This window comes from Dipodomys spectabilis, unplaced genomic scaffold (assembly GCF_019054845.1).
Source record: "Dipodomys spectabilis isolate Male_0828 unplaced genomic scaffold, ASM1905484v1 ptg000299l, whole genome shotgun sequence".
Classification (NCBI taxonomy): domain Eukaryota; kingdom Metazoa; phylum Chordata; class Mammalia; order Rodentia; family Heteromyidae; genus Dipodomys; species Dipodomys spectabilis.
The window spans coordinates 2,716,452-2,731,864 of NW_024870976.1; the positions used below are offsets into that span (position 1 = coordinate 2,716,452).

At 54.1% G+C, this 15,413-nt stretch overlaps 2 protein-coding genes across 2 annotated transcripts in view; both read left to right on the forward strand.

Moving 5' to 3' along the window:
- The first annotated feature begins 2,969 nt into the window (after nucleotides 1–2,969).
- Fndc10 (fibronectin type III domain containing 10) lies at nucleotides 2,970–4,924 on the forward strand. The gene has a single exon (XM_042702001.1). The coding sequence runs from the start codon at nucleotides 2,970–2,972 to the stop codon at nucleotides 3,699–3,701; it is 732 nt and encodes a 243-aa protein (XP_042557935.1). The 3' UTR covers nucleotides 3,702–4,924.
- A 5,153-nt stretch (nucleotides 4,925–10,077) lies between these two features.
- The window catches only part of Ssu72 (SSU72 homolog, RNA polymerase II CTD phosphatase), a 33,826-nt gene continuing 28,490 nt past the window's right edge, over nucleotides 10,078–15,413 (forward strand). The window contains exon 1 of the mRNA XM_042701954.1: nucleotides 10,078–10,275. Within this exon, the coding sequence (XP_042557888.1) occupies nucleotides 10,196–10,275 (80 nt within the window). The 5' untranslated portion in view covers nucleotides 10,078–10,195. The remainder of the gene's footprint in view (nucleotides 10,276–15,413) is intronic.

Here is a 15,413-nt window from a genome sequence, read left to right on the forward strand (position 1 = left end):
CAGTTCCATTTCCAGCTTTTGCTGAGTAGTTTAGTGGAAATAAGAGTCTCACAAACTTTCCTGCTCAGGCTGGCCTTGAACCATAGTCCTCAGATCTTAGCCTCCTGAGTAGCTCAAATTACAAGCATGAGCCACCAGGACCCAACAATATTATAATCTCTTTCTTTCCTTCTTCCTTTCCTTCTTTTTGTTGGTTGTGAGGATTGAACTCAGGAACTGGGTCCTGTCCCTGAGCTTTTGTGCTGAAGGCCAGTGTTCTACCACTTGAACCACAGCTCCACTTCCTTTTCTGAGCATTTTATTTTGTTGGTCATGGGGCTTGAACTCAGAGCCTGGGCACTGTCCCTGAGCTCTTTTTGCTCAAGCCTAGCATAGCACTCCACTACTTTGAGCCACAGCACTACTTCCAATTTTCTGGTAGTTAATTGATTCTAAGAGTCTCCCAGAGTTTCCTTCCCAGGTTGGCTTCAAACCTTGATCCTCACATTTCAGCATCCTGAGTAGTCAGGATTACAGGTGTGAGCCCCCAGTATTTGGCTATTATATTTGATGGGCTTGGGAAGGTGGCTCAGTGGTAGAGTGCTTGCCTTGCATGCATGAAGCCCTGGGTTCAATTCCTCAGCACCAGATAAGCAGAAAAAGAGGAAGTGGGGCTGTGGCTCAAGTGGTAGAGCGCTGGCCTTTGGCTGAAGAGCTAAGGGACAGCACCTAGGCCCAGAGTTCAAGCCCCACAACAGACCAAAAAAAAAAAAAAAAAAAAGCTGTATTTGAAAAGATTATTTTGCTTTTTTAGTTAGTGGTAGGGTTTGAACTCAGAGCCTGGGCACTGTCCCTATGCTTTTTTTGGGGGGGTCCGGTCATGGGGCCTGAACTTTGGGGCTGCGTGCTGTCCCTCAGCTCTTCAGCTCAAGGCTAGTGCTCTACCACTTGAGCCATAGCCCCACTTCTGGCTTTTTTATTTTTGCTTACGTAGTGCTGAGGAATCGAACCCAAGGCCTCATGCATGCAAGGCAAGCGCTCTACCACTGAGCCACCTTCCCAGCCCCCTATTTTTTTGGGGGGGTCTGGTTGTGAGCCTGAACTCTGGGCCTGGGCGCTGTCCCTCAGCTCTTCAGCTCAAGGCTAGCACTCTACCACTTGAACCACAGCGTCACTTCCGACTTTTTGCTTATGTGGTGCTGGGGAATCGAACCCAGGGCCTATGCATGCAAAGCAAGCACTCTACCACTGAGCCACCTTCCCAGCCCCCCTGTGCTTTTTTTGATCAAGCCTAGAGCTCTACCCAGTCTGGCAGTTAATTGGAGGTAAGAGTCTCATAGACCTATCTGCCCAGGCTGACTTCAAACTGTGATAATCAGACCTCAGCCTCCTGAGTAGGTATGGTTACAGGATATGGTGCCTGGCTCACAGTTTATTTTTTTTTAACTCTATTGACACAAGATTCACATTCCTCACATGTCTGGCTGGTCACACACAGTACAGAGAAGTTACAATTGAAGTAAAAAACAAAACAATTACAGGAACTATCAATTCCAGGAAATATCAATATACAAGACAGAGGCAGCTGGGTTTGACATAAAGACTGCTTTTCCTCACAGCCCCCACGGCTTCACCTGTGACCTGTCCTGCTCCCTTGTCTGTGCTCCATGCCTAGGGGCGAGGGCTTGCAGGTGTCACGCTTCCACTAGAGACTTGCAGCAGGCTGGACAGAGCCCTGGGTAGTTCCAGGCAAGGACTAGCTTACTAGACTGCTGTCACTTTGTGCCTCCCTGGGTCCTCGAACAAAGCTGGGACAGGAGTGGAGGCCTAGGCTTGCCTTACCAAGGGACAAGCAGGAGTGGAGGGCTGGGGACGGCTTTCCACTAGATCCAGATCTTGCCGAGGTCCTGAGAAGCCCGGTGCTGGGATCAGAACCCTCTAAGCCCAGTGATGAGGTGTACTGTGTACTGAATCAGTGTGTGTGTGTGTGTGTGTGTGTGTGTGTGTGTGTGTGTATGCGCGCATATGCGTGCCCTCTGACCCTTGGCCTCAAGTTCTGGCAGAGCACCTGAAATCTAGTGCTGACACGGATTTTCCAGAATGACCACGAGCAAGAGCAAGGTAGGCACGGGGAGATCCGCCTCCAGGGGTGTCACAGGACTGCCCAGAGACCCTGCCAGGACTGAGGCTTGGCACTGATGTCAGCCCGAGCGAGCAGGTCTCTACTGCACATGTCAGCTGGCACCTCCCCGCCTAGCTCGGGGTCCTCCTTCATCTCCAGCGAGGGCAGGCAGGCCTGGCCGGTGTCCCCTGGCCCTGGAGGGGCGATCCCTGGTTGCATCGTCCTCTTCCCCTGAGGTGCGGTGCTTCTGGTGGGGCTGAGTACTGAGTCCAGCACCCCACTGGGCCGGGGTCTGCGCAGCAGGGAGAGGAAGGCAAAGGGGTAGAGGTCTGTCTGACCCTCGCCCAGGGAGGCCATCTCAGGCCGGCACCCCCAAAGACGCAGGAGCCCAGAACAAAGCAACATTTCCATCGCTCCTACCCGCACCCGGCCCGGGACGTGGGCGGGAGGGGCCTCCGAGCGCGGGGTGGGCGGGGCCTCCGAGCGCAGGGCGTGGTCAGTGTCCCCTCCCTCTTCTCAGGGCAGGCGTGGCCTCCCATGCTGCGAGGTGGGCGTGGCCTTTCCAGCGCAGGGGAGTGGGCGGGTCCTCCCAGCGCGGGAGGCGGGCCGAGCCGGAGGGAGGGGTCGCAGCCCCGCCGCCCGCCCCGCGGCCGGAGCTCGGTCTCCGCAGAGGCGGGCCTGTGGCCGCGCAGGAGTTAAGGGAGCGGGCAGAGCGGCCCCGCCTCCGTTGAGGGCTCGCGAGCGCTCGGGGCGCGTCGAGGAGGCGGCGGCGGCGGCGGCGGCGGGCGCGGTGACCGGCGAGCTCGGGCGGCGCGGCCCGCGTGACCCACCGCCGCGCCCGCGCCCCGCACGCCGGCCCGGCCGCACGATGCGCGCCTCGCCGCCGCCGCCGCCGCTGCTGCTGCTGCTGCTGCTACTGGCCGCCCGCGCGCCGCCCGCCGCGCCCGCCGCGCCGACGCCGCCGGGCCGGGAGCCGGCGGCCGACGCGCCCTGGTGCCCGTACAAGGTGCTGCCCGAGGGCGCGGGAGCGGGCGGCGGGCGGCTGTGCTTCCGCAGCCCCGCGCGCGGCTTCCGCTGCCAGGCGCCCGGCTGCGTGACGCGCGCGGCGGCCGGCGGCGCCCTGCGCGCCCACGTCCTGCGCAACCGCAGCGTGCTGCTGCAGTGGCCCGCGCCGGCCCGCGCGCGCGCCTTCGCGCTCAGCTGCTCGTGGCGCGGCGCCTACGCACGCTTCCCGTGCGAGCGCGTGCTGCTGGGCGCCGCCTGCCGCGACTTCCTGCTGCCGGCCGTGCACGACGGCGTGCGCTACCGCGTGTGCCTGCGGCCGCTGCGGCGGGGGCGCGGGCCGGGGGCCTCCGCGCCGCCCTCCGCCCCGGACCCCGCCCTCGACCCCGCCCCGGACCCCGCCGACCCCGACCCCGACCCCGACTGCGTCGAGTTCACCGCCCAGCCCGCCGCCATGCAGGACATCGTGGTGGCCATGACGGCCGTCGGCGGCTCCATCTGCGTCATGCTCGTGGTCATCTGCCTGCTAGTAGCCTACATCACCGAGAACCTCATGCGCCCGACCTTCCGCCGGCCCAGCCGGCGCAGGCAGGCCTGACGCCGCCCGCCCGCCACCGGAGACCCGCCCTCCGCCCGCCGGGCCCTCCGCCCGCCCGCCTCCTCGAGGATGCCCGCCGAGGCCCCGACCCAGCCGACCCGGGGACCGACCCACCGACCGACCGGCGGCCTCACCGCGCGACCCCCTAACCGGCCCCCGCCGGGCTTCTGCCCTCCGGGCGACGGTCCCGCCCGCGTCCCACAAAGGCCTTTATGGGGGCTGCTGGGCGCACGGCCGCCCACGCCAGGGCCATCGGCCTCTGGGACGCCACCCGGAGCCTCCATCCCGTGCCAGGTCGGCAAAGCCGGGCCGTCGCCGCAGCTTGGGCACTTGGTGCTCCGCAGGTCGGGGCCGGGCGCTTGGAGCCCGTCTTCCCCCACCCTACCCCAGTGGGCTTAGGTTAGCTTTGTGCCTTAGAACCTCCGGCCCGCTGCTGGAGCCAACCACTCTCCCTCTGCCGTCGAAGGGGGGCGGGGCGGGAGGGCCCTGAGGTTGGCTGGTTTGTGCATGCTTCCGGCCAGGGTCCCCCTGGGGACATCTCGTCTTTGAGCTTTGCAGGGTCCCGGGGCAGGGCTTCACAGGCCCTGTGGGGTCTTCGAGCCCAGAGCCACCACGTAGCTGAGTTCCGCATCTGACTGATGCTTGGGAGGGGGCTGATGGGGCTGCAGGACCAGGCCCCCCTTCCTTTGTGTGTACTTCCAGGATTAGGGATTTCTGTGGAGATGGGAGCAGGTGGTTGGGAGGGCAGCACTGGGGTCCTGGGGGCAGGAGAGCTGCCAGTGCTGGACAGCCGGGTCCCGCGCTGGCGTGCTCCCTGTCGTCTGCCGAGTCACAGTGTGAGTCACTGCACTACCCCCCCTCCCCCTTTCATATTTGGGAGTTAAGAGCCCAGGATCTAGCCTGAAGTGCTGCCTGCCCACCCACCATGGACCACAGTTTGGCTTTGCCCACCTCCTGGCAGACCTGAGCCCCTGGTGATGTTGGGCTTCTGTAAAGGTCTGGCACTGCCTGACTGAGCTTCTAGCTCTGACCACTGGACTTGACTCTGGCCCCTCTGGGTCCCTGTGGCTAAACCTTATCCTCATCCCAGCAACCACTGTCCTCCTGGGCTCCAGTTGGGACCCAGCAGCCCTGACACCCTACCTCTCTGTCTTTGCTCTGCCCACCCATGTGGCTCTGATCAGCTGCAAACCTGGCGCCAATATCTAAATGTCCCTCATTCTTAGACTGAAAACAAGCCTTGCGTGTTTATTTGGGTAGTGGGAGGGAAGGTGGACGCTGCTGCCTCAGCACCTCAGTCCAGTGGCTGGCCCTGAACCCTCTCCCGCATGGGCTGGGGGTCAGCCCCAATCAGGGTGGACTGGTCTACTGAATGGCAGGAGGACAGCCTATTCACAGCCTGCCTGTCCACCCTCAGACCTTAGGAAAGCTGCTCTTCCTGGGCCAGCTGTGTTGAGCAGAGGTGGAGAGGTGGCGCTTGCTTGGGTTAGAAATAGCCTGGACTCATGGTGACCCACTTGAGCGGTGACAGGCAGCAATTAGGCTGCTCCAGGGCTGTCTTTCCTCAGACTGGGGCCTCCCTGTGCAGTGGTAGAGGTGGGAGTTGGGGGCCGAAGGTAAGCCAAGGATCCTGAGAGCCTGTATTGAACCTTGACTGTCCTTGGGACGCCCTGGAGCACCTGTGACCCTGGGGAAGGAACAGGAGGGAGGTGGGTGAGTCAGCTACTGAGTGACTCATCTGGAGTGGGGTGGGGGGGGGTTCAGTGCAGTGTGTGTCTAGCCAGCTGGGTCCAGCTACCTCCAACCTTAGCTCCTATGGAACGTGTTAAGGTATCTTCAGCCTGCAAGAGCAGAAAGCCCCAGGCAACACCCTAGCTTCTAGCCCTTAGATACAGTTGGTCTCCAGGTTTGGGCCACCCAGCCCATGTGGGAGCTGAAGTTCCATGTGGTCTCTGGGACGCATGACCTGGTTGAGTGTAGGCTTCTGCCAGCAGGACCATAGAGCTATCCTGTCAGCCTAGGCTGATGGGTTTTCTCAGAGGTTACTGTTGCGTTTGAAGAGGAGGAGCATAAGCAGTACAGCCCTGAATGCAACAGCAAGCAAGCCTTGGAAACTGAAAAAAAAAAATGTGTTGGTTGTGGGGCTTGAACTCAGGCCCTGGGCGCTGTCTCTCAGCTCTTCAGCTCAAGGCTAGCACTCTATCACTTGAGCCACAGCGCCACCTCCGGTTTTCTGGTGGTTTATTGGAGATAAGAGTCTCACAGACTTTCCTGCCGGGGCTGGCTTTGAACCATGATTCTCAGATCTCAGCTTCCTGAGTAGCTAGGATGACAGGCAAGAGCCACTGGCGCCTAGCTCCTTACTGTCTTTTATTCAAGCGTTGCTGTAGCTGTACCACTTTGAGCCACAATTCTTTTTTTTCAAGTCCTGGGGCTTGAACTCAGGGCTTGGGCACTGTCCTTGAGCTCTTGCTCAAGGCTAGCACTCTACCACTTAAGCTACAGCACCACTTCTGGTTCTGCTTATGTGGTACTGAAGAATCAAACCCAGGGCTTTATGCATGGTAGGCAAGCAATCTACCACTAAGCCAAATTCCCAGCCCCACTTCTGATTTTTGAGTGGTTAATTGGAGTCTCACAGGGACTTTTCTCTCCAGGCTGGTTTTGAACTGGGAACCACAGATCTCAGCCTCCTGAGTAGCTAGGATTACAGGTGTAAGCCATCAGTGCCAGGCAACAGCCTGCTTTTACATTCAGGATCATTCCCACATACCATTCTTCCGCCAAGTGGCCATCTGAGGCTGGTCCCTCCATCCTCCCAGGGCAATCTGGCTCCTGAACCTGGTCTACCTCAGAGGCTCAGTCCATCCCATCCCACTACCTCCTACAGGCACTGTTCCTTCTCCATCAAGCTCTGTCTCTTAACAGCCTCTGCTGTTCTTTAGTTGAGTACCGTATTGAATAATGCAGTTCTAGATATTTGCTCCTCTGCTTATTAACTTTGTCATGTATATAGTTGGTATTTCCACCCCCCCCCCTCCAGGGGTGAGTCTTAAATTTTAGCCCAGTGCCTGTGGCTCACACCTGCAAACCTACTTTCTCAGGAGGCTGAGATCTGAGGATCAAGGTTCAAAGCCAGCCTGGGTAGAAAAATCCAGAAGACTATCTCCAATAAACTGGAAGTGTGATTCAAGTGGTAGAGCACCAGCCTTGAGTGGAAAGAGCTAAGTGAGAGCATGAGGCCCTGATTTCAAGACCCAGCCCCAGGGGGGAAGATTCCTTGAACATGCAAAGAATAGGAAAATCTTCCCCTATGCTTTCCTTGGTTGGCTTTGATTTTAGCATTTCATATTTAGGGCTTTTTTTGGACCAGTCATGGGGATTTGCTCAAGGCTAGCGCTGTACCACTTTGAACCACAGCACTACTTCTGGCTTTTTTCCCCCTTCTGTTTTAATGTACTGAGGAACTGAACTTGACTTCATGTGTGCTCAGCAAGCATTCTACCACTAAGCCGCATTCCCAGCCCATATTTAGGTCTTTTAATCTTTCTAGAAGTCATCTGTGGAATATGGAGTCCCATTTTATATCATATGGAAAACCGATTTTGCTAATGCATGGCACAAAAACAGCCCATCCATCTTCAGTGCCGTGTGCTTTCTCACATGTGCATGGACCTATTTGGGGCTGTTCTGTTGGTCTGTATCCTACAGCATTACTATATTACCTTAGTATTGTAACTTTCATGCTTCTAAGAAGTTGCCCGCCTTTTACTTTTTCAAAAATTGAGACTTCTAGCCAGGTGCCAGTGGCTCACACCTGTCATCCTAGATACTCAGAAGGCTGATATCTGAGCTTCACAGTTCAAAACCAGCCCAGGCAGGAAATTCCATGAGACTCTTATCCCCAATTAAGCACTATAAAACCAGAAGTGGTGCTGTGGCTCAAAGTGATAGAGTACTAGCCTTGAGTTGAAGAGCTGAGGGACAGCACCCAGGCCCAGAGCTCAAACCCCACGACTAAAAAAAAAATTGACACTTCTGGGCTGGGAATGTGGCTCAGTGGTAGAGTGCTTGCCTTGCATGCATGAGGCCCTGGGTTTGATTCCTCAGCACCACATATTGCAGAAAAAGAGGAAGTGGCACTGTGGTTCAAGTGGTAGAACACTAGCCTTGAGTTGAAGAGCTGAGGGACAGTGCCCAGGCCTAGAGTTCAAGCCTCACAACCGACCAAAAAAAAAAAAAAAAAAGACTTCTGTTTCCAGTCAAATAAGTAGCTTGAAAGAAAACTCCATTTAGTCCGTGAAGGAGGCAAGTACACTGGACAATAACAGAGGGACTGAACCTGAAAGGGCAGGCATGAGTGATGATTCACGGAGAGGTTTCAGAATGTGGGGGGTCTCCCCCATGGAGGAAACGGAGCTAGGGCTCCAGGGAGTCCTCAGGACAGAACCTGGAGAAGGAATTTTGGAAATCTTCAGCTTCGTGCCAATTGGAGCAAGAAGGAGAGGGAATCTCACAAGGTAGAGGAACAAAAAGAAAAAATCTAAAAACCAACTCAGGACTTCACGGACATAAAAACTTAGCTGCCTGAACTTGTCCCTGGCTTACTAACACTTAGTTCATTTTTCATCCTTTTCTAGTTTTGTACAGTTGTGTGTGTGCACACGTGCGCCCATGCCAGTAGTAATGCTTGAAATTAGGGCCTTGCACTCTTAGCAAAGCCACGGTTGGTGCTCTACCACTTGAGCCATATTGCCACTTCAGCTTTTTAGTGGTTAATTGCAGATAAGACAGATTTAGTTGGGTGCTGGTGACTCAGGAGGCTGAAATCTGAGGATGGCAGTTCAAAGCCAGCCTAGGTAGCAATATCTGTGAGACACTTTTCTCTAATAAACTCAGAAAAACCTGGAAGTGGACCTGTGGCTCAAGTGAAGAGTTAGCCGTGAGCACAAAAAGGCTCAAGGACGATGCCCAGGACTTGAATTCAAGTCCCAGGACTGGTAAAAATAAAAAAAATAAACTTCACAGATTTGCTGCTCACAGCAGGCTTTAAACCTCCATGCTCACATCTCAGCTTCCTCAGTCGCTGGGATTACAGACTTGAGCTACCAGTGCAAACTTGTGTTTTGTAGTTTCTTTTTTGAGTCAAGGGGCTTGAACTCAGCATCTGGGTGCTGTCCCTGAGCTCTTTGCTCAAGGCTAGTGCTCTACCAACCACTTTGAACCACAGCTCCCCTTCTGGTTCTCTGGTGGTTAACTGCAGGTAAGAATCTCAATCCTCTGCCTAGGCAGGCTTTGAATCCCAATCCTCAGATACCAGCCTCCGGGATCAAGATCCTCAGGTCTCAGCCTCCTGAGTAGCTAGCATTACAGGTGTGAGCCACTGGCACCTGGCTAAAGTGTGTAATTTTCATCTCAGACATAGCAGCATGATCCAAAGAGGAATTTAATAAACTTTATTACAAATTTAAAGATTTAGCCTTTATTACAAATTTAAAGATTTAGCTGGGTGCCAGAGGCTGAGATCTGAGGATCGCGGTTCAAAGCCAGCCCAGACGGAACAGTTGGGGAGACTTTTGCCTTCACTTAACTGCCACAAAATCAGAAGTGGCGCTGTGGCCCAAGTGGTAGGGCGCCAGTCTTGAGAGAAAAAGCTCTCCAGCCCCAGGAATCTTCATTGACTTTTTGCCGGTCCCGGGGCTTGAACTCGGCCTGGGCGCTGGGCCTCAGCTCTTTGCTCAAGGCGAGCACTCTACCACTTGAGCCACCGCGCCACTTCCGGCTTTTTCTTTTGCTAGTCACTGGAGACAAGAGGCCCACAGACGCCCCGGCCCGGGCTGGCGGGGAACCGCGAACCCCAGATCTCAGCCTCCTGGGTGGCTGGGCAGTGTGGGGGGGGGTCTCCCTAGAGTGAAGACAAAAACAGGATTTTTCGGAGAAAGTAGGAGATAGATTCCGTGGCTTGGGGCAGCGGCGGAAGTGCAGGACCGGGAGGTGTAGCGGGCCTCCCGGGAGGCCGCACGGAGAACCGGGAGCGAACCAGACCTAGAAACGGTCGTGCGCCACCAAAACTTCCGACTGCGCAGGCGCGAGGTCCGACGCGTTACCCCAGCAACGGCGGCGAGTCCCCGGAGCCACGGCACCGCCTCCCGAGTCCTCTAGGTGCCGGCTCAGGTGTTGTGACGTCAGACGCTGGCGGCGACCTGGCGCGCGGCGCGCTGAGGGGCGCTGCTCTCGGCTCCCCGCCTTGGGTAAAGGCTCGGCGTTGGCCCGCCGCCCACCCACGCCCCGCGCGGCGCGGCAGCTCCGAGCTCCCCGAGCTCCCCGAGCTCCCCGGCTCCGGCGCGTCTGAGGGCCGGCCGGGCGGCGTTTCCGCCCGTTGCGTCGTCCCAGCTTCCGCGTCGTCGACTTCCGCTGGCCGCCATCTTGCGGCGGCCGAAGGCTGCGGGTTGGTGGGCGCTCAGGTCGCCGCGGTGCACCTTGCGGCCGCCGTCATGCCGTCGTCGCCGCTGCGGGTGGCGGTGGTGTGCTCGAGTAACCAGAACCGGAGCATGGAGGCTCACAACATCCTCAGGTAGTGGGGGTTCCGCCGCGGCCTCGGCCTCTCCCCGCTCCCTCCCCACAGGTCCCTCCACCGGCCGGGGCGCCGGGGCCGGCGGCTCGCGGAGGAGGCCCGCGGGTCGGGCGGCGCCCGGCGCGCGGGGGGGAGGCCGCGGGCTGCGGAGCCTCCCCCGGGGTGGGCGCCGAGGAAGCCGGGGCCGGAGCCAGGAGCCCCCGCAGCTCGAGTGGCGTGTGAGAAGGGGCGGCCCCCGCGTCCGGGGCCGTTGCCAGCGAAGTCCGGGTTTTCCGGGGCGCGAGCCGTGCCCTGGGCTGGTCGTCCTTCCACTTTCCCCGCACAGCTCGCGCCACGGCGTCTCTTGAGGGAACGCGGGTGAACATAATGGCAGTGTCATTAATCGCTGTATTCCGTACTGTTGGCTTTTGCAAGAATCACGTAAATAACCGTCTCCCCATCCTGTCCCCAAGGCCTCCAGTCAGTCATTTCTGCAACACACGTGAATTTGGTTACGTAGTAGTAGTTCGAATTTCGTTACGTTTTTTCCTTTCTTTTTATTTATTGTTGTCTTAGAGGTGATAATACAGTGCGATTACCTTTATATATGTTCTGGGGCTTGAACTCAGGGCTTGGACTCTGTCCTTTAGCTTTTTCTTTTTGCTCCAGGTTAACACTCTACCACTTGAGCCACAGCTCCACTTTCTGCTTTTTGGTGACAGTTGTAGGTAAGAATCTCATGACCCTTCCTGCCAGGCTGGAACTCTCTTCCTTAGCTCTCAGCCTCCTGAGTAAGATTATATTGGCCCAAGTGTTGTGTGTCTTATAAAATGTTATTACTGCCAGATAGATTTATTTTTGTTCGAAAAATCACTTGACAAGGGGCTGGGAAGGTGGCTCAGTGGTAGAGCGCTTCCCTTGTATGCCTGAGATCCTGGGTTCGATTCCTCAGCACCACATAAGCAAAAAGAAAAAAGCTGGAAGTGGCGCTGTAGCTCAAGTGGTAGAGCACTAGCCTTGAGTTGAAGAGCTGAGGGACAGCACCCAGGCCCAGAGTTCAGGCCCCATGACCGGACCCCCCCCCCAAAAAAAAAAAATCACTTGACAAAATGAGAAATTAAAGCCTCACATTTTGTCACTATCTCGTAGCCCACCTTAGCCTCTGACTTACGATCTTCCTACTTATCTAGTGTAGGAAATACAGATATGAGATACCACATTCAGTACCCTTTTTTGTTGTTGTTGCCAGTCCTGGGACTTGAACTCAGGGCCTGAGCAGTGTTCCCAAACTTTTTTTTTTTTGGATCTGGTCGTGGGGCCTGAACTCTGGGCCTGGGCGCTGTCCCTCAGCTCTTCAGCTCAAGGCTAGTGCTCTACCACTTGAGCCACAGCGCCACTTTCTGCTTTTTTCTTTTTGCTTAGGTGGTGCTGAGGAATCAAATCCAGGGCCTCAGGCATGCAAGGCAAGCATTCTACCACTGAGCCACCTTCCCAGTCCATCCCAAACTTCTTTTGCTCAAGGCTAGCATTCTATCACTTGAGCCACAGTGCCACTTCCAGCTTTTTCTGTTTTATTTGGTACAGAGGAATCGAACCCAGGGCTTCATGAATGTGAGGCAGGCAAGCACTGTACCACTAAGCTACATTCCAGCCCTCTTTTTTTTTTTTTCCTTGTCAGTCATGGAGCCTGAACACTGGGCCTGCACGCTGTCCCTCAGCTCTTCAGCTCAAGGCTAGCATTCTACCACTTGAGCCACAGCACCACTTCTGGCTTTTTCTGCTTATGTGGTGCTGAGATATCGAATCCAGGCCTCATGCATGCAAGGCAAGCACTCTTACCACTGAGCCATCTTCCCAGCCCCTCATCTGCAGATTCTGAGCTTAATTCTTCCTAATGAAGCCAGTTGCTCTTGGATCAAACCTGTAATCATAGATACTCAGGAGGCTGGGATCTGAGAATTCCATTTCAAAGCCAGCCTGGGCAGACAATATAAGAGACTCCAATTAACTAGCAAAATGTGGAAGTAGAGGTGGCTCAATGCCAGAGCACCTATCTTAAGCAAAAAAAGCCATGTGAGACCATGAGTTCAAACCGCAGTACTGGCACATACATACAATCTTCCTAATGTTTTTCACACTGTAATCATTTAGTGTTTCATTTTGTTTTGCAGATTGTGGTATGCTTTGAATATAACAAATCAAACGTTCAAATGTGAAGATTGTTTTTAATGTGCTAGAATTACACTGTAATTCTAGTAATGTGCTAGAATTACGTTGTTTTTGGGTCTGCATTTTTATAAACTTCATTTGTGCTGGGTGCTAGTGGCTCATGCCTGTTATATTCCTAGCTTCTCAGGAGGCTGAGATATGAGAAACCTGGTTTGAAGCCAGCCTGGGCAGGAAAGTCTGTGAAACTCTTACCTCCAGTTAACCACCAAAATGCTGGAAGTGGCGCTGTGGCTCAATGTTAGATTGCTGTCTTTGAAGGAGGGACAAAACAAGCTTGGTACAGCCTGTAGACCTTGGATTCAAGCCCCAGAATAAGCACCAAAAATGCATTAATAAATAAATAAATACACTATATTTGTGTGCTAAACATACCACTTTTAAAAGAAAAGAATGCAAGGTTTTTGCCCTTGGAAAATTGACCAAGGAAAACAAATGTACTATCTTTTATTGGCTGGAACACCTCTTAACTGCTGTGGACTCTGTTTTAAATATATCTTTTTTAATGTTATTATTTTATTTTGTTGTTGTTGTTGGTCCTGGAGCCTGAACTCTGGGTCTAGGCACTGTCCCTCAGGTCTTCAGCTCAAGGCTAGCACTCTACCACTTGAGCCACAGAGCCAACTTCTGGCTTATGTGGTGCTGAGGAATCAAACCTAGGGCCTTATTCATGCAAGGCAAGCACTCTACCACTGAGCCACCTTCCCAGCTCCTCCTGGACTCTGTTTTAAGTACTTCTATGTATAATATGTCAGGATAGAATCTCAGAAAATATTTTAAAAACATTTCTTCTCTTTATTTTTTGTCAGTCATGGGGCTTGAACTCTGAGACTGAGTGCTGTCCCTCAGCTCTTTTTTTTTTTTTTTTTTCTGGTTGTTCATGAGGCTTGAACTCTGGGCCTGGGCGCTGTCCCTCAGCTCTTCAGCTCAAGGTGAGCGCTCTACTGCTTGAGCCACAGTGCCACTTCCGGTTTTCTGGTAGTTTCTTGGAGATAAGAGTCTCACTGACTTTCCTTGCCCGGGCTGGTTTTGAACCGCGATCCTCAGATCTCAGCCTCCTCAGTAGCTAGAATTACAGGCGTGAGCCACCAGTGCCTGGCTGTCCCTCAGCTCTTCAGCTCAAGGAGAGTGCCTTACATTTGAGCTACAGCGCCACTCAGGATTTCTGGTGGTTTATGGGAGATATGAGTTTCACGGCCTTTCCTGCCCTGGCTTTGAATGGTGATTGTCAGATCTCAATCTCCTGAGTGGATGGGATTACAGGCAGCACCAGCGCCCGGCTTCAAATTTCTTCAATTTATTAGTGAAATATATTTAGTCACCGTATTCAAATCATGCTAACCTAGGGGCTGGGAAGGTGGGTCAGTGGTAGAGTGCTTGCCTTGCATGCATGAGGCCCTGGGTTCAATTCGTCAGCACCACATAAGCAAAAAGAAAAAAGCCGGAAGTGGTGCTGTGGCATAAGTGGTAGGGTGCTAGCCTTGAGCTGAAGAGCTGAGGGACAGCGCCCAGGCCCAGAGTTCAAGCCCCACGACTGGACCCAAAAAAAACAAAACATCATGCTAATCTAGTACTTAACTAAGAAAATTATGGAAGATAAGTTATTACTGCTGGCAACTGGAAAGGCTCCTCTGGAAAGGTATAGTGATGGTACAGAAAATTCTCCGAGTAATTACCATGTGGAAATAAATTCTTTTTTTTTGGGGGGTGGGGGGGGTCAGTCGTGGTGGCTGAACTCTGGGCCTGGGCACTGTCCCTCAGCTCTTCAGCTCAAGGTTAGCGCTCTACCACTTGAGGCACAGCGCCACTTCCGGCTTTTCTCTGCTTATGTGGTGCTGAGGAATCGAACCCTGAGCCTCATGCATGCAAGGCAAGCATTCTACCACTGAGCCAACTTCCCAGCCCCAGAAATAAATTCTTGCATGTGTTTTGCTATCTTTCATGTCTCACAAGAAGATGCATCTGGGCACCAGTGGCTCACGCCTGTAATCCTAGCTACTCAGAAGGCTGAGATCTGAGGATTGCGGTTCAAAGCCAGGCTGGGCAGGAAAGTCCATGAGACTCTTATCTCCAAGAAACCACTTGAAAACTGGAAGTGGCACTGTGGCTCAAGTGGTAGAGCACTTGCCTTGAGCTAAAGAGCGCAGGGACAGTGCCCAGGCCCAGAGTTCAAGCCCCATGACTGACCAAAGAACAAAAAAGAAGTAGATGCAGAGTAGAGTTAAAGGAATTAATATGTAACATGGGTTTATTTGATACCAGTATTTTTTTCCTCTTGAGATTAAACCCAGAGTTTTGGTATCTCTACTAAAACACACACATTTAACCCCAGGACAAGGCTCCTTAATTTCTTTTTTCTTTTCCTTTTTTTTTTTTTTTTTGTTGGTTGCAGGACTTGAACTCGGGGCCTGAGTGCTGTCCCTCAGCTCTTCAGCTCAAGGCTAGCGCTAGAGCTCTACCACTTGAGCCATAGTACCACTTCCGGTTTTCTGACTGGTTAATTGGAGATGAGAGTCTCATGGGACTGGCTTTCCTGCCTGGACTGGCTTTGAACCATGATTCTCAGATCTCAGCCTCCTGAGTAGCTAAGCTTACAGGCGTGAGCCACTGGTGCCTGGTTGAGGCTCCTTAATTTCTAAATTGCATACACACACACACACACACACACACATACACACACACACATATATATACATGTACATATATATATATTTGTTGTTGGTCGTGGGGCCTGGACGCTGTCCTTCAGCTCTTCAGCTCAAGGTGCTTTACCGCTTGAGCCACAGCGCCACTTCCAGTTTTCTGGTGGTTTATTGGAGATAAGAGTCTCACGGACTTTCCTGCTGGGACTGGCTTTGAACCGTGATCCTCAGCCTCCTGTGTAGCTAGGATTGCAGGCGTGAGCCACCGGTACCCGGCTAAATTGCTTATAT